This window comes from Anopheles cruzii, chromosome 2 (assembly GCF_943734635.1).
Source record: "Anopheles cruzii chromosome 2, idAnoCruzAS_RS32_06, whole genome shotgun sequence".
NCBI classification, from domain to species: domain Eukaryota; kingdom Metazoa; phylum Arthropoda; class Insecta; order Diptera; family Culicidae; genus Anopheles; species Anopheles cruzii.
The window spans coordinates 22,945,313-22,968,127 of record NC_069144.1 but is presented as its reverse complement, the minus strand read 5'-3'; the positions used below and the strand labels follow the sequence as shown (position 1 = coordinate 22,968,127).

Here is a 22,815-nt window from a genome sequence, read left to right as displayed (position 1 = left end):
TTTTTGTCGTTGACACTAGATAGGTGAAGCTTCCGATCGCACGATTTCGCCTAAATGTCCGATCGGAGTTTGACCACCAATTCTTCACCACTTTCCCATGGTGAGCATGCTGCGACGGATTCACCAACACACTGATGAACGCGATCGTGTTTGTCAACAAAGTCCAAATCAGCTGAAAGTTTAGCTATGTGCTATCGTAATCGGTAGTCGGCATTCACGCAACGATTGCGCAAAACCGCAAGTTCCAAAGTTGGCCTCAATCACGAACATGGTGAGTACGGTGAACGAACCTCCGGATGGTCCAATAAGAGCTTATTCTTTCAGCAAAAAAGATACTGCATCATCGGGGCCGGCAGTTCAGGCGTTTGCGCGGCCAAGTCAGTGCTGGATGCTGGCGGTCATGTGACGGTGTACGAGCGATCGGACCAAATCGGCGGCACCTGGGTTTACACGGATGAGGTCGGCACCGATCGCTACGGATTGCCCATACACACCAGCATGTACCAGGGTCTCCGGACGAATCTTCCCAAAGAAATTATGGGCTTCCCGGGGTACGAGGTGCCACCGCAGGACGCTTCGTACGTTCGCTGGGACGAAGTGCTACAATTCGTGCGCGATTACTCGTCCCACTACGGTGTGACGGACCGCATACAGTTCGAGCACCTGGTAGAAGAAGTAAGGCCGAACCCGGCGGTCACAGGGCAGTGGAATGTGCGTGTAAGAAACTTGCCCGAAGGCACCACTCAAGAAGAGCGGTTCGATTTTGTACTCGTCTGCAACGGTCACTATCACACGCCACACATTCCGTCGTATCCGGGGCGAGAAGCGTTCTGCGGCCGTCAATTACATAGCCACGACTATCGCAACCCGGATGTTTTCAAAGGTCAAACGGTGCTCGTTATTGGGGCTGGTCCCAGTGGAACGGATCTGACATTGGAAGCGGCAAAGCAAGCGGAAACAGTCTATTTTAGCCACCACGTACCGGACAAGTTGAAGCACCTAAAGTTCCCTGGCAACGTGGTGCAGGTACCGGATGTAGTGCGCATCTTGCCCAACGCGGTCGAGTGTGCAAACGGGTCACAGTATGCGGTCACGGTAATCTTCTACTGTACCGGCTATCGGTACAGTTTTCCTTTTCTGCATCCGAATTGCGGTGTGCAGGTGGATGATAACTGGGTGCGCCCGCTGTACAAGCACGTCATCAACGTTAACCATCCAACGATGGCGTTTATCGGTCTACCATTTTACGTGTGCGCCACGCTCATGTTTGAACTGCAGGCCCGGTTCTGCGTAGCTTTCTATAGCGGCCGGTTGCCAATGCCGGCCGGAGAGGAAATGCAACGTGATCACGATCGCGAGATGAATGAACGGTGGCTCAGAGGGATGAAACATCGCCAAGCACACATGATGGGTGCGGAGTATCAGGGGGCGTACTACCGATCGTTGGCCGAACGGGCGCAGATCGAGCCGATCCCCGAGGTAATGACCCAAATACACAACGACAGTAGTCGGCGGAAGAAGGAGGATCTGGAGCACTATCGAAACGATGTGTACCGCATCGTGGATGGGCAAACGTTTGTCAAGTGCCTCCTTACGGAGGTTGATTGTCTGCGAAAGGACCTGGGACGAGTCGAAAAACTAAGTTGACGGAGTCAAACCGTTCAAAATCATAGATTTGGAAGCACAATTCATTATTCCTAACGACAGCATATCCACGAACGGGGACAAACATACTTTTATACACCTATTAATATTTGCAAAGAAATAAACCACATCCAAGTTTAAACTGTTTAACACTTATACGTTACAACGCGCTCCCGTGCCGTCGTCTCCGGACAAAGGAATCTTGATAAAGTTGTGATCGTCAAGGATGCGATACTCATAGTTTCGGAAATTCACATCCTCCAGCTTGCTACTGATACACTCCGCGTGCATTTTGGCCAGCACGGGTTTCAGTGTTTCCAGTTCGGCAATCCTGGCCAGATCGTCGTAATATCTCTGCTGCAAATCGCCTGCCAACATGTGCGTCAGTTTGTCGGTAAGCTTTCGCTCTTCTCGCTCCCGCGTATCTTCCTGCCACGCTCGGAGCATCTTCTCACGGCTGGGCAGGTTCTTTTGACCGCTGTAGAACTTCAGGCAGAAGCGTGCTTGCAGATCCATCATCAGCATTAGACAGGCGTTGAACGGCAACCCGATGAACGCCATCGTCGGCTGATTAATGTTGATACAGTGATAGTACAATGGGCTGATACAATTGTTTTGCACCGATACCCCGCAATCCGCGGAAAGAAACGGCACCGAATAGCGATACCCGGTGCAGTAGATAATCACATCGAAGTCTTCCTCCTCGCCATCAACAAACACCGCTCCGGTTGCGGTTAGGGACCGGACTTCCGGTTTTTGGACCACCCGCGAACCGGTATGGGCAGCATGCGGGCAACGGTGGCTTAAGACGACACGCGTAGCGTTTTCGGCAATCTCCGGAGCAATGTCTAACCCACTGTGGCCACCTCCGACGACCAGGACGCGTTGATCACGGTAGTGCTCACTGCGCCGATACTCGCGACTGTGTAGTTGCCGTCCGGTGAACTCGTCTCGACCTCGAAACTCGGGAACCACCGGGGACGAGTAGTGACCGTTGCACACCAGAACGTAATCGAAGCTGTGTGTTTTGTACTGACCACGCGGAAGATCTTTCACCAGAACCTGCAACGCAGACCAGACTCATCACTGGCGATGCTTCTCACGGGCAGAAACCTACTTACATCCCAGTTACTGCGTGCAAAATTTCGGGTCACTCGCAGGACCTGGTGCTCGAATTTGATGACCCGTCGCAATCCAAACTTCTCGGTGTACCCGTTCAGTTGGTGGATCACGTCCGAGATTGTGGTGAACGTTTTCGCCTGCTCGTCGATCGGGTAGTCTGGATAGCCCATCCCCTGCTTGACCAAATTCGTACGCAGATTTGCGTAGAGACACGAGTAAACGTCCAGCCCATTGCGATCGGTTCCGGTACTATCGTTGTAAACCCACAGACCTCCGATTTGGTCTGTTTGCTCGAACACGGTCACTTGCAAAGCGTCGGCCACTTGTAGGAGTGCATGTCGGGCCGTACAGAGGCCTGCTGGTCCGGCACCAATGATGCAGTAAGATGGAGCGGAATCCTACTGGAACAGACAATTTAAGTGCTGCCCGTCTACTACACAGCACAGCTCCTGACTTACCATTAAGAGTTGGCGAATGTTCGGTACGACTGCTACACGGTGCGGTATCTCGGAAGATACTGAGGAACGCCGCCAAGCTTTGATAAGGCCATCGTTCTATTGACCCTCGCTGATTAACAAAAGTGCGGCCGGCACTACATAGCGCAGTGGTTGGTGTACGTATGGGGGAGGAACATACGACCCATCGTAATGTCTGTGTTTGTGTTCCTAGCTTGCACAAAGCATAACAGCACAATGGGCTACGCTTATGTTTTAAAATTATTTAGAATTGAATAATAAGAAACTAAACTGTGTGCTCGGTTCATTGTAGCACTACAAAACATTAAACCAAATTTAATAAAGTGAAGATTTTTAAATTTTCGGCAACATGCAGTTTGGAATACTTCGAAAAGTGGCTGAGCTTCTTCGAAACAAATGGCGAAATAACTTCCCCGAAGACTTTTTTTAATACTACTACAAGAATTATTGGTGTTCATACGTGACTACTTTTAACAAATTGTCAACATGCTCGAATTTAAACTGGTACAAGCTTAAATAGATTTATCAAAACAAATTAACTGGTTTATTCCCATTCATGAGAACGTAGAAAGAATTCCCCCATTACGATGACGGTGGGGTTTTTTCTGGTTATTAACAAGAACATGACTTCTAGGTATGTCGGTGGCGGTATTTGATGTACCGGAACGTTGGCCCGGGAACTTTCACAACGGGATGTATAGGTTTGGATCGTTAGATTTGCTCAACCATCTCCCAACTATTCGATGAAGTCCTTTTTTTCTTTTTACAAAGACTCTTGACCTGTCACACAAAGCTTTAAACAGTTATACTTAGTTTGAGTTATATCCTTACTATTAGTCCTTGCATACTCGAAAATCCTAGAACTGCACCTAAGTGATCGAATGATCAATCCAAATTACATTTCAAGTATCGGCTTAAAATTAATTTGACCGATTCGGAGCGTTGAATTCATTTGGTAGTCTTAGGATGCTTGTTAGAAAATTAAAATCAAAATGAAATAATTCTGAAGGCCCTGTTATGTTTTCAAATAGTGTTTGCCGAGTGTCCAGTTATAGCCATATTCCTGTCCTTGTGTAGAAACTGCCTGTGTTAATGAAGTTGTATACGACTTAATCGCGGCAAGATGCACCGCACGTCAGAAAGCGGTCATTAGTCTAGCGTCCTTACCCTTTCGCTTCCACTACAGCCGCGCTGCATCGGAGCAATGCAACTGTCCACTGACCATCGTAGACAATGACTGTGTACGCGCCTTAGCGCCATCTGATTATCTGATCTTGTTTGAATCGATTCTGTTATGCAGTACACCCGCCCGCCACACGCCTCGGCTACTAACGGGCCTCCGTAACCGCCAGGAGCTGCTCGCTGTTCGCTGGGCTATAAATCTGGTACATTCGAACAAGGGTTCGGACAGTCGCCGAGGGTTGCTGGTGCTGCGAGAGATTAAATTCAATTCCGTGTTGTGTCAAGCGTGTCGTGAGTGCGACCATGAGCAGCAGCAGCTACTGCATTATAGGGGCCGGAATGGCCGGCATTGCAGCGGCTCGGCGCGTGCTGGATCTCGGCGCCCAGGTGACCATTTTCGAACGGATGGAGCAAATCGGAGGCACGTGGGTATACACGGACGACGTGGGGACCGATCGATATGGGCTTCCGGTCCATACCAGCATGTACCGAGGACTGCGAACCAATCTGCCGAAGGAGGTGATGGGTTATCCTGACTTCCCTGTACCGGCCCAAACGGATTCGTACATCGTGTCCGACGACATCTTATCGTTCTTGAAACTTTATGCCGACCGTTACGATGTGAAACGCCACATACGCTTCAACCATCACGTAACTCAAGTGTGTCCGACCGATGACGGCCGTTGGCTGGTCGAAGTGGAAGATCTGACCCAGAGCAGATCGAAGTGCACGTACCGTTTTGATTTCATCTTCATTTGCAACGGACACTATCACACACCGAGCGTTCCAACGATCAGCGGGCACGATCGGTTCCGTGGCCAGCAGCTTCACAGTCATGATTACCGGTGTGCGGATCATTACAAAGGTAGGCCTTTCGTGAGAGCTCTACTCTAGTGGAGGGGTTCCTGATCCTGCCCTTTCTATTGTACGATAGACAAAGCGGTACTTGTGATCGGTGCAGGTCCTTCCGGAATGGATATAGCGCTGGAGTTGGCGAAAAAGGCCAAACGGGTTACCATCAGCCACCATATGGATCGGTTAACGTTTCCGTTTCCGGACAACCTGACGCAGCAGTCCGACGTGGACGTTCTGACGGAGAACGGTGCCCGCTTCACGGACGGCGACGAAATACCGTTCGACGTTGTGCTGTACTGTACCGGCTTTCGGTACAGTTTTCCTTTCCTGGCCCCCGACTGTGGCGTCCGTGTTGAGGACAATCACGTTCAACCGATCTACAAACACTGCATCAACATCAATCACCCGTCGATGGCCTTCATCGGGCTTCCGTTCTATGTGTGCGCGGCTCAGATGATGGACTTGCAAGTGCGCTTCTGTTTGCAGTTCTTCACCGGGAACCGCCAGCTACCGTCGCCCAGCTGTATGGCGGCCGATATGGAGACGGAAATGGAGGACCGCCGACGGCGGGGCTTGAAGCGGCGCCATGCGCACATGATGGGACCGGAGCAGGGACGGTACTACGAAGATCTGGCACGGACGGCCGGCATCGAGCCGATCGCGCCGGTTATGACGAAACTACACAACGAAAGCAGCCAACGCTTTGTGGACGATCTGATACACTTTCGAGAGGACGTTTTTTCAATAGTGGATGACGAAACTTTCGTGGCCTTGTAGAAAGTTTCTTAGAGTGAGTGTTTCCATCGGAGAATTTGTTTGGTTCTTTGCGAAAGACAAACACGAAGGTCTGGTCACACCCTGTACTAGGTCTGATCAACCCGATCCGACCTAAAAAAGCTTGGGAAAGAATAGATAGGCTGTTGTCAATTGTTTTGAAATAGAGTGTTGCCGTTTAAGCTATTTCAACAGTTTCGGAATGGCAGCATTTTCTGAAACTCTGAACACTTTCAAAGATGTTCAGGTTTGGGCAACATAGCCTGTTTAGTTGGAAATGCCAAAAACAAGTCGATCTTGATCGCATCTGCTTTAGGATTTAATTTCACAAAAATGCAAAATCTGTACAAAAATGTACTCAAACGACCTGTGACGCATCCATATGTGCAACAGATTAGTAATTTCAGTTCAAACGTGTCTCTACTGATGGGTCCCTGGCCTTTCCAATATACGGGAGTGTATTTTACGCAGAAACTGAAATAATAATCCCGAATGTTTGTTTGCATATTGCGTAGAACAGGATTTCTTAGCTATGTTTGGTACAGAAATAATAACATAACATAATAAAACTAGCGCTGTGAAACTGCATTGGACCTTTGCTCGTAAAGCAAAAACATGAACACATGAGGCTAGTATGTAAAAACGCATCGACACAGCTTCCTGTACAACACCATGACATGACATGGATTCGACGACATGTGAGCAGACAATGGACCGTGGCCACTAATTGAGTTACACTTCCGTGTGGCCTTCGCTTATAGTGTTGTTTTGAGCCTCCAGTAAAAGTAAACAGGGCGCGTACTGGTCAACAACAAACAAGAACCTCTTGAGTCATACCATGGAAAAATAAACTCCATATCACAAGATCGTTCGTTTACGACAGGGCTTAGTTGTCGTTAAGCGTCGACATGTTAATCCGATTAAGCTGAACCATGTTCTTGGCAAATTGAATTGCAACATATAGTGTAAACTAGACATATGAACTTTATTGGCATATATTATGGTTCGGCATTACTAGTGGCCGTACTAAGCTTATCTTAGGTAATCACGAATCACATCCCCACAGTCGTTCCTTTGGTCACGCACGAGCTACCCCCCTCTCTGCCTTCAGCGACACGCAGTTCGGCCGATTACTGTACCTTCACAAACGTTTCATCGTCCACTATCCGGAACTTGTCTTTCCGGAAGTTGACCAAATCCTGCGAAAAGCGCATTGCGCTGATCTTGTGCAACTTCTTGATGACGGGCTTGATCGGCTCGATGTCGGCGGTCCGGGCCAGATCCTCGTAGTAACTGTCCTCGACCGGCCCCATCATGTGCGCCTGCCGTTTCTTCAGTCCACGCTTCCAGCGCTCCTCCATCTCGGCCGCCGTATCGGCAGCCATATCCTCCGGCGTTGGCAAAGCTTTGTCGCCGCCGAAAAACTTTATGCAGAACCGTGCCTGCAGGTCCATCATCTGGGCCGCGCACACGTAGAACGGAAGCCCGATGAAGGCCATCGTCGGATAGCGGATGTTGATGCAGTGCTTGTAAAGCGGTTGGACGTAGTTGTCCTGCACCGTGATGCCACAGTCGGCACTCAGGAACGGGAACGTGTACTTGTACCCGGTGCTGTAGCACACCACACTAAAGTCCTCGCTGGTCCCGTCCGCGTACACGGCCCCCGTTTTCGTCAGGGACACTACGTCCGGTTTCAGGGTAACGTTGCTGGGGAAGACCGTCTGCGGCTTGTCCTTCAGGTGATGGCTCAACGTGACGCGGACCGCCTTTTTGGAGATCTCGTAAGCCATATCCATTCCTGACGGGCCCGCACCGATGACCAGGACGGTTTCTCCTGTGGGATGAGTGGAAACGAAGCGAAGCGTGAAAACAAATCCTTCCGCCAACAACAGCGACCAGAGTACCTACCCTCGAACCGCTCATTGCTGCGATAGTCGTGGCTATGCATCTGGATGCCCTCGAAAACGTCCGCTCCCGAGTACTTTGGCAAGTTCGGCGTGTGATAGTGGCCATTGCATACCAGTACGTAGTCGAACGTGTAGGTCAGGAGCTTGTCGTTGGGGCAATCGCGAACGATCACCTCCCACCGTTTGTCGTCGATCGTTGGCTTCACGCGCACCACGTAGTGGCTGAAGCGAATGTGCTCCAGAATGCCGTACGATTCGGCAAACAGCTGAAAGAAATGCAGCATATCCTCCGCCGGGATGTACGAACTTTCCTGCTCCGGAATGGGAAAGTCCGGGTAGCCCATGATCTCCTTCGGTAGGTTCGTCTTCAGGCCTTTGTACATGCTCGAGTGCACATCGATGCCGTACTCGTTCTTGCCGATCTCATCGTTGAACACCCAGGTACCGCCGAGCTGCTTGCCCATCTCGAATACGGTCACCGTTCCGCCTGCCTGTAGAGCATGCCGAGCGGCACAAAGCCCAGCGGTGCCGGCACCGATCACGCAAAAGGACCGTTTCTCCTGAAAGTGATCAAAAAGAGAAAGTGTCGGTTGCAGTCAAGTCTAGAATATGTATCCAACGCGGTGACTCTTCAATCACGCAATACCTCGCCTAATGGGCAGATCCCCTTTCTCGGTCCCTGCGATAAGTGGAAACCTGCCAACACCGGTTCGAACCGGCCGGCTAGCTGCGGCAGCAGGCGGTTATACCAGACATTAATCAAACAATTAGCGATTAGCCACCCAATAAAATCGTAAGCCGTAAGCCCCGTGTGCACTGATAGCCTGGATTCAAGTGCCAGAACTTGCGTTTAATCGCCAGACCTGCACAGGAGTGGAGGTAGCCCCGTCCTTATCGATGGGTTCTTTTTTCCAGCAGACTAGAATACCGTCCGCTGGAGTAGGTACATGATAATGTACCGGGACCATTATTAACCACAACGAGCGTAGTGCAACAATGTTGTTAACAATGTTTTGCAAACAGTGCTAGAGGTTCACACACACACACAGACGCACAGAGGCGCAGGACACTTCTGTTGTTACCTTCGTGGCGAACGGATCGTTTTTTTTTATTCTTTTCCCTTCCTCCGCTCCTTCGGTTCCGACTCCGTGTGCGGAAAAAGGTGCCGCCTCCCTCCGCGTTTGTGTCCGTGTCCGGTGTGAACGAAATAAAGCGGAGCGCGTGGTTTTCACCGGAGCCCCGGGTTATCTCACCGGACCGCAGCGACAATATACAGGAAAGTGAAGAAGTGAAGTGAAAATAGTGAAGAAAAAGGACATAATCAGGAGTTTTTGGACAGTCTAGTGCCGCCTCCACTTCCGTGTAGTGCGATCGGTGTATTTTTTCAGAGACCTTCTTCGCGACTGGGGATCGCGAAAACCTTTTTGGAGCCGACCCTAGTTTAACAAATTTTTCAGAGTGCGGGTGTGTGGTGTGCATGTGTGCGCGTGTGAATGCTTGGGGGTGCGTGTGTGGCCTTCTGTAGACTTTCTCGCGACTAGAAATCTCTAGGAACCTTTTCCGGTTGAATGTTTTTTGTTTTTTCGCCACAAAAAGAACAAATCTTTTCGTGCATGGTGGAAAATACGGTCTCCTGCAACATAGCTGCTTGCGAGTGCGAGTGTGTGTGTGCGTGTGTACGAGAGTGTGTGCATGTGTGTGCGCGTGTAGGTGTGCCTGTTTTGACTCCTTTCACTTTCTTCCGCGGTTTTCCTCAGCCGCCAGTCATTACATCACCCCAGACAGTTTGCCCGTCCTTCCGACACAGACACCCTCCTTACGGCTTTTCCAGTTGCCCTAAAGGGAAAAAACAAAACACTCATTTCGCCTCGCCTTTCAATTCTTTCATTCATAAAACACGGGCGCACAAAACCCTTCCCCCAGCGGTCCGAAGAAAGTGCCGGTTTACCGCAAAACGGCTACCATGCCGGCGATACCCAGGTGACCCTTTTCAGCCGTCTGCTACCGACGCTCCGTCGGAAATACCGGTGTACCCGCCGAAGGACCTTTCTTTTTTTCAACCAGCCCGGTGCGGATGTTTTCGTCTTAATCACCCGTATACCCGCCTGAAATAAGTGCGAATGAATATCGGGCCTGTGCAGTGAATTAAAGGGCTAGTGCCAGTGAAAGTGTCAGTGTAATAAAGTGCCAGGGTACCGCAAACGGCCACCCTGCCGATGGTACCCGTCGAGGGACCGACTTCAGCCAGCTCGCCACAGACGCCCCGTCAGGAAATACCAGGAAATACCTGTGTACCCGCCGAGCGACCGTTTTCGAGCCAGCCCGCTGCGGAGGCTTCGTCTCAACACCCGCATAAGGCGTCGTTTGCAACGGCTATCGAAACGTACAATAAAAGAAGCTAAGTACTCGTTTCCTCCTTTCCTCCTGCCCTTTACATAGTTTTCTTTGAAACTAGTAAACGAATACGGAAATCAGAATAGAACAGAATAGAAAAAAAGGATATGTCCCACACTATAACGAAGAAAAATTCAAAACTAATTTGAAATAGAGACAAAGCCCCATTCAAATGGAGTGCACTATTTCCTTGCTTTTTACAAAACTGAACCCGATAAAAAACAGAACAAGAGGGTTCTGAGCTTTAGTTGGCAGGAGATAAACTGTAATTTGAAATGGAAATCAATAGCCCCACGCGAATACGGAGTGCGCCATTTCTCTAATTTTTTTTTATTAGCTGAGACAGGGTACAGCACTTTACCTTGAAATGGACAAAGCCCCACACGTGTGGAGAGCACCATTTCCCTTATACTCTCAAAACAGACAGCCTACTGGACAGACCGTTTGACGGACGGACTGACTGGCAGGAAAACACTAAACTGGACAAATAACAGACACTCAAACTAACAAACGAAAACACAAAAATTTTAAATTACATCTCACTCAACTAAAGTAACTTTTCCTATCCATTTCAACTCAGTTCTGGGGGTTCGATTGAGTTGAATAACTTTAAAGCAAATTAGACTCAACCCACTCGAACATAACCAGCAAAACTTTAAATTGAACTTTCTGAAACTTTTTAGAACTTTTACGTTTCGATCCTCCTTGCCGGTTATAATCTTTATGGGGAACTGGGAAAAATGCCCAGAAATCTACCGAAGAACGACCGAGCATCGGGATCGAACAAAATTTAAACAAGATAAAGAAAGTTTAAATTGAGTTGAAATGGAATGGCTTAATAAATTAAACTTATAAAAAAAAAAAAACATATTACATACATTACACACATTACATATTACAACATTGCAAATTAGGATTTGATGAAGTAGAGTCAAAGTAAGTCAGATCAGATGCTTATCACAAAATCCTAAAATCGCAGCAGAATAGCCCTCCGTAAAAATTTCAAATTTTACCACAAAAATCTCTGATCCGACTTAAACTAGACATTACTGGAATCAATTCCAATAGGTTAGTCTATTTATTATCACTATATTATAAACCTATATAAACCTAATTTAAAACATATTATATGATTTGGATTTGATGAAGTGGAGGCAGAGTAGGGCAAATCAGATATTTTTTTTTTTGGTGGTAGAATATCCCTCTGTAGGGAATTCTAAATTTCACCACAAAATATCTGATTCGTATAAAACAAGACCCCACTGGAATCGATCTAAATAGACTATAAAGATAGAAATAAGCTAGATATAGTAGTAGTTAGTCTAGTATATAAAAGAGATGAATGCCTAGGCCATTGCGGCTCAAAGTCTCTATAATCCATTAAAACAAACAAACAGTGCTAGAGGTTAACCGATCTCGGCTGGCACAATCACCCTGTGACGTGGACTGCAACTCAAGAAATGCACTCTTATCGTGGACAACACTCATCCGTATTGTTCGCTGATCGCGCAAATAAAAAAACTCTGCCGTTTTCCACATCGAACAGCGATAGGCGAGCCTTTATGCAGCTTTTCAAGGTCCTGCCACAACGAACAAGGAGGGTTGTGGTTCACAGTGCGCCACAGGCGCATTATTGGTCCAGCGTTTGCAGCTGAGCGCCCGCGTCAGATGAGCAGCCCACTTCCTTAATCATCCTGTTAGTAGCACAGGAATCCTGAAACTGATAACACCGGCCAACTACTGATTTATGCGCAAAGGCGGGGTTCAGATTGATTAAACCGCGGCCGGCATGCGCAAACGAGTGCGCGGATCTGGGGCCGATTGTGTGATGGATAGTAACAGCACTAAACTGGACAGGAGCCCTATTCCCACGAATTCTTGAAGGTTATCGGCCTTGGTTCAAAATATCTGGCGTAGTGTAGAGCGCGACTGTTGCCATGCTCGACAGGTAGAACAACCGGATTTACTGATAACAGCCCATTCTGCAACCGCACTGGAAGTCACTGGTAGCCGGTTTTGCTCGTGCCACATTACCCGTTCCCCGATTGTAGCCACATGAACTTTGCACTCACAAAATGCACAGTAGCCTCGTTATTCAAAAACGGCGTAAACGTAATCTTTTCCCGCCAAAAGGAGTCACCGACACTGAAGGGGGAATTCAGGAGCTATCCTAGGATTAACCGCGAACCCCCGGGAGGAAACGGAAAATAGATAACGCACGTCGCGCGGTGACGTCGAATGCATTAGGGCACGGATTTATTGGGCGCGACAGTCCGCGCTGATCCGCTGCTATCGGTACTGGTTTACATAATTTGTGGGCCGCATCGAACCTCGTGATGAAGTGATGTGACGGTGCCCAGTTAAGTGTGCAGTTCGTCGTCTGCAGTTGATGTCCAGTATTGGAAACACTACATTTTGTTTTGCTTTCGAGTTTCCAAGTCAATGCCCCAACGGCCCATGCTGTGGACGAGACATATTCGTCTAGTCGGCTTGAAATGACCTGCACTGAAAGCTACATAATTTTGTGCAAAACATGTTCAAGCAAACAAACACTAGAAATGTTATCATACTGCATTATTAATCATAACACGTTTACGTCAATGGCTCGGACCTCTACGGCGGCTGGGATCAAGATTATCGTTTTCTATCTTTATAAATAAAAATATTATGCTCTTTTGTTTATACAAATTCTTAGCTCCGCAACAAATGTAACTACAGGAAGGCTCGAATGTAAGCTTGGCTAGTGTAACCTAGAGCTAAACTAGAATTCATTCCGAACTAACTTTCCAACTTCCAATAAATACGGCCCCGGTCCGTTCTTCTAAGATTAAAAAAACAACTTTCCAACTTTCATATTGATAGAGGCAACCCAGCTAATCGAAAGCCGGCACCTTTTTAGTGAAACTCCTAAAGATGATGAAATAACTGGTAGTCGATTGCGCGATCAGCCAATGCAGTTCGAAGTCAAAAGGGTAGAACTCTGATGCCCTACGAACGTTGACCACGAATTGCATCACTACTGGGCCTGAGAGGCCACTGCACTGCTGGTATCTACCATTAATTACCTTTTCATTCACCATGTTGGACGGCTTTTCTTTTGCTGCAGGTGTGTTAACTTCAAACAAATGAACTTGTACACTATTTGTCGCGGAGTTTTTCGAGCCGGCCGCTATGTTGCACCGGTTGCACCGTACACAGAATATGTTTTAATCAGACCCGTTCCGTCGGACTATCGCCAAGCAACTGGTGGTCCTTGCGATGGCTTTGCGTATTTATGATGCCCTAGCACCATCACTCCATATCTGCCCCGCCGCCCCGGCAGCTGTGTGATGTTTCGGGATTTGCCACCCTTCCACGTCGTCGCCGTTGTTTCTCTCCGCGGGGCTCAATCCTATCGGTGGAGCAATAGTTTTTATTTTGTCGTCCATTGCAGCGCGATCGGTGGGCCAATTAGCTGGGCAGTAATTGATGTGTTTGAAATATTAGTGTATTTCCCCAGCGTGTGTCACAACGTAGTAGAAAATTGGCACTCGGTGGTCGGTTGCATTCTATCAGGGACTGGCCCGCTGTCCCGGACGGTGTCAGATTCGTCAGCATTTCTGCACGTGTCTCTACATTACGTTGGTTGTCTACGCTTGAAAATTCCCGCCATGATTTAAGCTAGAGTGGTGAGACTGATAATAGCGAAGTGATTGGGCTAGAACAGTTCATCAGGCAGACTATTACTAACATTTACTATTTGGCTTTCCCTTTTTTGCGGCGTTGTTGGGACCGATGAAAAAGTCGCCAAATAATGGAAGACACGATCGCTTGATACTAAGCTTGATCAGTCCTGCGAACCTTGTGAAAATCATATCTTCTTCATAAAGCTTTCTTATTCTCCCTTCTTTCCTAATTAACCTGGATAGTTGAGAAATGCTCGAAGTGGATTCATTATTAATTTACCATTAAAAAGGGTATTATTATGCCGCAGTGAGTTTTATTACTTAATTTTATTTAACCTGATTGAGGCTAGTGGCACGGAATTGAAATTCACAATAGTTTACCCGTTAGCCAGCGTATCATGTTTACGTAAATCACGTCAAAATAATAAATTGATAACTACGTAGTAGTTGGATTAGAGAAATGTAGTTGGATGAATAACAAACCTGGAAATAACGAATGCGCCGCAAACCGAAATACATCTGAGTCATACGATCGGGGAATGCGGGGATATAGTTTCTCTTGGTCATTCATTAGTTGGGTAGGCCAGCAAAATATAGCGAGCACCTGTTTACGTTTAAGTTAATCTATTTGGAGATAACGAAATTAAACGGTTTAAATTCTAAAAACAAGATAAAACAATTGATTTTGAGATGTTTATGGCTAAGGAGGATTTTTGTATAAGTATTCTCAACAGATGAAACAGTTCTTTGGAAGCTTTTACGACAAAAAAACCTGAATTTGATCAAACCTTATCACATGACGAAACATTCTTTTTAGAAGCAAGATATATGCACTATTAGCCGGTTAAAAGACGAGTCACCATCGAGTGTTGGCGTGAGCTGTTTGAGCTCTGGACGGCTGGAAATTGTTCTAACGCATTCTAATCAATTCCCATCATTTTGTGTATATGGATCATTCTCGCAAGGATACTACGGCTAAGTGTTTTCCGGCATGCAGTATTACCCATTTCCTCAAAAACCTATAAGCCTAGGCAGCTTCGGATTGCTCCGAAGGTATGCTATCCGATAAGCAGCAACTTTTTCGGTTTAATTTCTTAACCGTTGAAAGGCGTCCTAATTTTTTTGAATTGAACAACAATAAGCACGCAGCCCACTACTAACCAGTACGCAGCTCATACATTTCACAAACGTCATATTTTCGTTTAGGCGAACTGTCAAACTTGGTTGATCCTTTTTCTCGCTTCTTCACACACTGCAAAGCCGCTGCTCACTCTCTTGCGCACTCCGTAAGTTCGCATTTGCGCTGCGAGCATCACTTTTGCAGTTACTGTCGACCCCCGTTCAATCGTGTGTTGGATACCAGCTGAATCGATAACGCAAACAAACCCGTGGGTCTGGCCAACAGAATGGCACACCGGATGTGAAAAATCACGGCCGATTGGTGAATATTTGATGTTTCACGTTCGACATTAATCAATTGGCGCGCGCGAGCCTTACCGAGCAATCGACGATGGAGCGGAACATCAAAACAAAAACCAGTCCTTCGGTAGGTGCTCCAGCGATAGTGACCCCGAGCGCCCAAGTTGCTTGGGAGAAGAAAAAAAATGGGGAAAAAACGGAAGGCTTTCCTTGAACCCCTCTGCTGCTGCCTTGAAAGCGAGCGCTCCATGGCATCACCGCGATATTATGTAGTGAAGGCCGATTGTGCGTGTTTCACGGTGCGTCATCGTGATCGGAAAACAGAAGACAAAATCAGTCAAAATCGAACGAAACTTGCGTCAGTCCGCGATCTGGCCGCAGTGCGCGATGGGTCCAAAACACACGGCCGAAGATGTGATGCCCAGCGAGCGCGACGCAAGCAACCCCACGCCCAGCAGAAGAGCGAACAGAGTGAAGTGGAAAAAAACAACATCACACGAATTGCACAATAAGCGCGCTACGAATATGGGGGTTGTAAATACGTTGTGGGTTTCGCTTCAAGTGCCTTCTCGTCTGCGCCGTGCAGACGCATCGGCCATTGGAAGGTGTGGCAGTACAAAAACACACCGTAGTAGCTCCCCCTTGAGCTATTAGTATTCGGACCCACCTCGTGGTGAACTGATGCGTGACTAAAGGTTGCGTTGAAATTGAAAGTGTCGAAAGGATCGGCGCAAAATCGGGGTGTTAACGGTTGATGGTGCTTACTCGATGGGAACCGGTGTTCGACAATGTTCTGCACCGTGTGCTAGCTTTTAGAGCAAATCAATAGGATGCATTTTTCCTGCGCCATGGACACTTCGAGAAAGTCGATCCCTCGCTAATCGTTCTCTGTTTCCTTTTGCAGACTGCCAAAAACGAGTGCGTACAGGTGGTAGTACGCTGCCGGCCGCTAAACAATAAGGAAGTGACCGGAAACTTTCAAAAGGTGGTCGATGTTTTTCCGAGCCGCGGCGTGATCGAGATCCTCAACTGCAATGAGGCTTCACGGGAAAATAAGAAAATGTTCACGTACGATGCGGTGTACGATTGCAGGTGAGTAGTGGAGCCAGTGTCATTGTGATCAGTCCAACAAGGGAGAATAATTTCCGGTGGCCTACTTTTACAGTTCCACACAGCAAACGATCTACGATGAGGTGGTGCGCCCGTTGGTGGCCTCCGTAATGGAGGGCTTCAACGGGTGCGTCTTCGCGTACGGTCAAACGGGAACGGGCAAGACGCACACGATGGAAGGCATCAAAAACGACCTGGAACAGAAGGGCATCATACCGCGGGCTTTCGAGCAGGTCTGGGCGCACATTAATCGGGCGCAGAACATGAACTTTCTGGTGGCCGTGTCGTATCTGGAAATTTACATGGAGGAACTGCGCGATCTACTGAAACCGAACTTGACTGCCACGCTGGAGCTACGCGAGCGGGACGGGGGCATTGTGGTGCCGAACCTGCACTCGGTACTGTGCAAGAGTGTCGAAGACATGCTGCACGTGATGCACCAGGGCAACAAGAACCGCACGGTCGGGTTTACCAACATGAACGAGCACAGTTCGCGCTCGCACGCGATTTTCCTGATCAAGATCGAAATGTGCGAAGCCGGCGCGACGCTGGTGAAGGTCGGTAAGCTGAATCTGATCGATTTGGCCGGCAGCGAGCGACAGTCCAAAACGGGCGCCACAGCCGAACGACTGAAGGAGGCCAGCAAGATCAACCGGGCGCTGTCGTCGCTGGGCAACGTTATTTCGGCTCTGGCAGAGAAATCACCGCACATCCCGTACCGTGACTCGAAGCTGACGCGCCTGCTGCAGGACTCGCTCGGTGGTAACTCGAAGACGATCATGATCGCCAACATTGGGCCGTCCGAGTACAACTACAATGAAACGCTTACGACACTACGGTACGCGCACCGAGCGAAGACGATCGAGAATAAACCGGTGAAGAACGAGGATCCGCAGGACACGAAACTGCGCGAGTACCAGAACGAGATTGCCGAACTGCGGAAGTTGATCAGCGAGCGACAGAAGCGCGAGAAGTCGGTGCCGCGCGAGAAGAAGGCCAAGAAGCGGGCCGTGGTGTCACGGGTAAAGCGTGAACCGAGCCTGGTGCAGTCGGATGAAAAATCGGACTCGGAAGTCGAAGAGGAAGAGGAGGACGACTGCGAGAAGGAGAACGAGCAGGACTTTAACGAGCTGGACGCGAAGGCCAAAGAGGAGCTGATGAAGGAGCGCGAAGCGACGGCCCTGCTCGCCTCGAAACTGCAGGAGCTCGAGGGCCAACTAGTCAAGGGCGGAAAGAACATACTGGACACCTACACCGAGCGGCAGTTCGAGCTGGAGAAAAAGTTGTCGGAGATTGCGGAGCGCAAGAAGCGCGAAATCGAGATGCAGCAGCAGCTGGAGCTGCAGGAAGAGTCGACGATGGAGATACGGGAAACGTTTACCTCGCTCCAGCAGGAGGCTGAGCTGAAGACGCGCAAATTGAAAAAGTGTTACGCCAAGTGTATGGCCCTGAAGCAGGAGCTGCAGGATACGCGCGACGAACACAATCGCGACCGGCGCGAGCTGGAGATGACGCAGAACGAACTGATCAAGGAGCTAAAGCGTTTGCTGCTTGTTATCGATAATTTTGTGCCGGCGGAGGTGAAGTCGCGCTTGTACACGCAGGCCAAGTACGACGACGAGGCCGAAGAGTGGTTCCTGAACGGAAACATGATGCTCAGCAGCCACCACGTGGTGTCACGGCCTGTCGCCGAACCAAACCGGAGACGACCGATGAGCGAGTATGCGCTGCACATGATCAAAACCAACTCGGCTGATGCCGTTCGGTATAAGGTAAGTAGAATGTTGTAACTATGATGCTGCACTATGGGTGATAATTTAGAATCTTCCTCTTATTCGATCGTAGGGGGAAAACATCATGAACTACGAGCTGGACATGCCGCTCCGAACAACGTACGAGTACTCCAACCCGAAAGTTTCGGCTTCACTGCAGGCGGTGCTAGCAGAAGCAATGCAAACGGAGGACGACATCGACATCACCGATCAATCCAACTACGCTAGCATGATGAAGATGCGGCTGGATCAGATTACCAAGCGTAACATGCACGCGGATCATACAGCTTCCCATCCGTCAGCGAGCGGACCTGCTGTCCTGGGGACGAGTTCCGGTTCCACGGTCGGAGGTGCCACCGTTGGCATCGGAAGCACAATACCCAGTAGCAGCAGCCACATCCACAATAACAGTAGCAGCCGAGCTCGGTCGTCAATTTATAGCCGAGGCAAGTCAGCGGCACCTGCCTTTGGAGCGCATTCGGCAGCATCCTCCAAGAAGGCGTCCACCTCCGCTGCCCTAGCGGCCAGTGGCCATGGGAGTGGCTCGGGAGTAGGAGCGGGGAGCACGTTCCCGAAGGCTCGTGGTCTCATTCCGAAGTAGAGTCTGCGCCACGGTGAAACTGAAGTACTCATCTAGCATCATCGTCATCATCATCACAATCACCACACATTAAGACGGTCTGAACTATCAGAGGAACAATCTCTGGTGGTATGGTAACAAGTTGCAGAATCGTTCATCGCAACGATCATTATAGAAACGTTCCTCAAAGAGAGTCCCCGATCGTTTCGCTGTGCTTAGCGATTGAACCTCTCGTTGTTATCGTAATGCGTCTTTGCTTTGGGTTTAGTTTCCCGATTCACAAACAGGCTTTTCCTTTTTTCGCAACCATGTTTTATTGTTTCCGAAGGTTATTGATGATTGAAAGAATGAAGGAAAAGTTTCACTCACGCGCGCGCTTTTGAAAACACACGCCATTTATAAATATGAAGGACGACAGGAGTTGGAAGGACGTTTCGATCGAGAATGTTATTGATCCCAGTGAATTGAGCCACAACAGATTGAGCGGAAGGAACCAACATACTCCTGATAAGTGTGGTTTAGTACACGTAAGCTAAGCTAGACGAGAAACAAAACGATACTCGAAAGTCGTTTCAAAACGGCCAATGGGGTGTCACAAAAGAACCAAAAATGGAGTCAGAGGCGATGAGAACGACGAGACTCGTGGACGGGACACAAGTTTTCGGAAGGTATTAACAAACGCTGTGCTTAGGAATATTTTTACGTTATGTTATGTTACCGTTTCTTACTGCTTTCGTTGTGTTTGTTCGCCCCCTTTCTCCAACCTAAAAAAGAGGTTGCTCTTGAGTTCTTTATCAGAGAGGGCTTATCTGCCGCACTTGAAAAGAAGATTTTCTATGTATTTATTTTGTTACTTATTTAGATAATATACCTTATTGTTGGTACAGTTTTTCTGTTTAGTTTGATAAAGATTGGAACCTGTAGAGCGACGATGCTACAATTCCCAACAAGATCATCCTTATTCAATCCATTTATTTTGAGTTTTTCTGTAAATATGGTTGAAGGTATGATAATAAGTATCAGTTTATCACATTTATATTTTCTGTTAGTACTGTTTGAATGTTTTCTTCTAATTCGTCGGTGCAGCATTTGAGTGTCTTCATAGCTCGCGATCATCTTGTCATTGTCACCACCATTGGGGATTAGATTTTTAACCAGCACCAGAGTTGCACGATGCATCATCATTCAGTACATGGATTCTTGGATCCAGTGTTGTTAGTTGATTGAGGGCCAGACGCCATAAGATCTAGTCTCTTATCTACGTTACCCACTTTGGAATGAACACGTTACTTAGTGAACAGCGAAATAAGGTTGGATTTAAGGCATCTCCAAAACAAATCATTTCCCAAACATTCGGAGCAAGACTAATCCACATACAAGAATGCTTTTCTATCCAATACAACACACTATCATCTCACGGAAATTACTTTCCATAAGCGGCGTCGTCATCTTTAAAGGACATATTTTCTTGACATTTCACGAACGGGGATTTCCGAATACCTGCACCACCAATATATGCGCATCCTAATACATTATCCTATCGATCGGATGGATGTCTCATTCGAAGCAGGCTACGCAGCTGGCTGAGAATCCTTGTAACAGTGGTCCTACCTTACAGCTGCGACTAAATTTACTAATAGTACGCCCCAGCATCGCTTAATTATACTCAACGTAGTCAGCATGTCTGGCTTATTGCTCGTATTTGTGAACGTGAAAACAAACAAAATTAACTTTGTAACCGTCGTCCCTTAGAACAGTGATAAACGCGGTGGCCCACACGTGTGTAGTGGTCGAATGACGCACAACTTAATTCGTGAGCCATCGAGCTGAATAGATTTTTCGGGAGAGTTTAGATGGGCGGAGGCTGATCCGTAGCTTACCGAAGCGTGTAGAAAGGGTCTACTAATTTCCGTAAATATACATACAGATGAAAGCATAACAAGTATGTTTGCACATAGATTTTTGACCGACGAGCCATGAAAACGGTCATTTCTTTATTACAGGTTTCAGCGCTAGCATGTATACCGGGTAAAGCTGCTTGGGGAAGCTTGTTTGGCGTTGCTCCTTGACGACACGCATGTTTGCTTTTTTCAAGAGCTGCTTCATCAACATCAGGGGCCGAGTCACGGACGAGTCTGTCCGGTCGGCGTCCACCTCGTCGTTGGAGGTGAAGTTTTCTTTCACCACCACCATGCCACCTCTAGTCAGTCCTTTCGCACAGCGAAGCAAAAACTGCACAACGTCCTCGTCGGTCAAGTGCCCGAGCACCCACTGGGACCAGATAATATCGTAGTGTGCCTCCTGGGGCGTAAAGTTCTGCAGCCCTTCGTTAAACACGGTGCCCACCTTAGGGCCGCAATCCGCTAGGCCCGTTCGGGCTGTCTGGCAAAAGATTTCATCTTGCTCAACCAGATCGACCCGTTCGAAGGCGGGAACGAGCAAATTTCGCGTCACCCGCCCGATACCGGCTCCACAGTCTAACGCTCGCCGGCGTCCCGGTACCGGCTTTTGCTTGTAAAGATGCTTCAGGAACTGCTCCGACCCGCGGATATCGATGAAGGAGATGCTACCGAAACCGCCCAGCATGCCGTCTACGGTTGGCGACACGGAGGACCAATACTTTTTGGCATTTGCGTAATAACTAACACTATCCGTGGTAATGCTTTCATCTTCGGTGGGTGATGTATCATTTGAGAACGATTCGCTCGGTGCTTCGCACTCCATCGTGCAGGAATTGGGGTTGGCTCCATCGAGGGTTTGGTTGGCGGTGGCTTCTTCTACCGATGCCGACTCCATTGCAGAGTGGTTTAAGGAACACTTGGTGATTGAGAGGAAATATGCACCGGACGGTTACTAATCGAAGGCACAAGCGCGGAGCATCGCTAGACGAAATAGTTTAGAAACGAATTGGCCAAAACTCGCGCCGGCAACGAAAACGTTAACCGGGACCAAAAAAAAGTGACAGTAAAATGACAGCTCTCAATTACCGGCGAGAAAAACATCGCCAAAACATCGAATGTTGCGTGTGTCAACCGTTAACGAATTGTTTGATGGTTTCAAAATTGCCGAATAAGTAAATTCCATCAGTATTCAAATCGAACCTTTAAAGGCACACTTGAAGCACTTAATTAGTACGTTAGGAAGTGTTTTAAAACTTACGAAAGTCGATAGAAAATAAATCACCTTGAATGCTACATTACAATGTTCAGACACGTTCGTTTAGTTTCGATTTCCACACTGACCCCTTTTTATGGTCGTGCAGCTTTAAAGTTACAAAATTATGGAATTTTGTGTTTGGTCACAGTTTATTAACTCATAGCAGCATATTTCTGCTCATCGTCGCCCCACCTTGACACAAATGGGACGATGCTCGGTGCTAAATTATGGTCGATGATTTTCACACATTTAGAAAGTGTCTTGCAATATTTGAATGCCGGAAACTTTCATTTTCGGCATTCCTCGGTGGGACAGCGTTGCTGAAACAGGATTTCAAGCCAACAACACATCGCTGCTGATGATATGCTTCTCTCTGACGGGTACCAGTCGAATCAATCACATTCCACCAGGGAACTGTGCCATTGTCTTCCTCCGGAATTCACCTGTTCCTTTCTCTTCGTTCTTTCCTTCTGCATTTTGCCTTCCTGATCAATTTCAACAATCGATGACTAATTTCGTATGCATGGGGGCTCGGTTTCGGTGTCCATCTTCCCTTTTTCCCGTGCGTGCTCAATAAAAATTACTTTGGAAGACAATTGAGGAAATTCGAGGTGTACCAACTTTTTATGGCACACATCTCATTAAACCATTTTAAAAACCAACCAATCGAATAAATATCGAATAATAATTATGTTCTGAAAAAGGACTAAATTGGAAAAATTGGTCTTATTGTTATTAACCAATCTTTTGGCCGTTTCC

General features: G+C 48.0%; 6 protein-coding genes across 6 annotated transcripts; 3 read left to right on the top strand and 3 right to left on the bottom strand.

Annotated features, from left to right (window-relative positions):
* Positions 1 to 207: 207 nt before the first annotated feature.
* LOC128277553 (senecionine N-oxygenase-like) lies at positions 208 to 1,777 on the top strand. Its single transcript, XM_053016028.1, has 2 exons — positions 208 to 271; positions 325 to 1,777. Exons 1-2 carry the CDS (start codon positions 269 to 271, stop codon positions 1,645 to 1,647), a joined length of 1,326 nt encoding a protein of 441 aa, XP_052871988.1. The 5' UTR covers positions 208 to 268; the 3' UTR covers positions 1,648 to 1,777.
* LOC128277554 (senecionine N-oxygenase-like) lies at positions 1,725 to 3,318 on the bottom strand. The gene is made up of 3 exons (XM_053016029.1): positions 3,225 to 3,318; positions 2,766 to 3,164; positions 1,725 to 2,706 (listed from the first exon to the last, which is right to left on the bottom strand). Exons 1-3 carry the CDS (start codon positions 3,225 to 3,227, stop codon positions 1,798 to 1,800), a joined length of 1,311 nt encoding a protein of 436 aa, XP_052871989.1. The 5' UTR covers positions 3,228 to 3,318; the 3' UTR covers positions 1,725 to 1,797.
* A 1,348-nt stretch (positions 3,319 to 4,666) lies between these two features.
* On the top strand, positions 4,667 to 6,902 carry LOC128277489 (senecionine N-oxygenase-like). The gene is made up of 2 exons (XM_053015949.1): positions 4,667 to 5,289; positions 5,359 to 6,902. Exons 1-2 carry the CDS (start codon positions 4,728 to 4,730, stop codon positions 6,054 to 6,056), a joined length of 1,260 nt encoding a protein of 419 aa, XP_052871909.1. The 5' UTR covers positions 4,667 to 4,727; the 3' UTR covers positions 6,057 to 6,902.
* Positions 6,903 to 7,020: 118 nt separating this feature from the next.
* On the bottom strand, positions 7,021 to 13,583 carry LOC128269324 (senecionine N-oxygenase-like). Its single transcript, XM_053006764.1, has 3 exons — positions 13,420 to 13,583; positions 7,962 to 8,520; positions 7,021 to 7,887 (listed from the first exon to the last, which is right to left on the bottom strand). Exons 1-3 carry the CDS (start codon positions 13,432 to 13,434, stop codon positions 7,184 to 7,186), a joined length of 1,278 nt encoding a protein of 425 aa, XP_052862724.1. The 5' UTR covers positions 13,435 to 13,583; the 3' UTR covers positions 7,021 to 7,183.
* Positions 13,584 to 15,462: 1,879 nt separating this feature from the next.
* LOC128269337 (kinesin-like protein Klp68D) lies at positions 15,463 to 20,782 on the top strand. Its single transcript, XM_053006777.1, has 4 exons — positions 15,463 to 15,565; positions 16,343 to 16,530; positions 16,604 to 18,320; positions 18,394 to 20,782. The coding sequence occupies exons 1-4, from the start codon at positions 15,530 to 15,532 to the stop codon at positions 18,919 to 18,921; spliced, it is 2,469 nt and encodes an 822-aa protein (XP_052862737.1). The 5' UTR covers positions 15,463 to 15,529; the 3' UTR covers positions 18,922 to 20,782.
* A 104-nt stretch (positions 20,783 to 20,886) lies between these two features.
* LOC128267880 (N-terminal Xaa-Pro-Lys N-methyltransferase 1) lies at positions 20,887 to 21,761 on the bottom strand. The gene has a single exon (XM_053004829.1). It carries the CDS (start codon positions 21,694 to 21,696, stop codon positions 20,887 to 20,889), a length of 810 nt encoding a protein of 269 aa, XP_052860789.1. The 5' UTR covers positions 21,697 to 21,761.
* Positions 21,762 to 22,815: the final 1,054 nt, after the last annotated feature.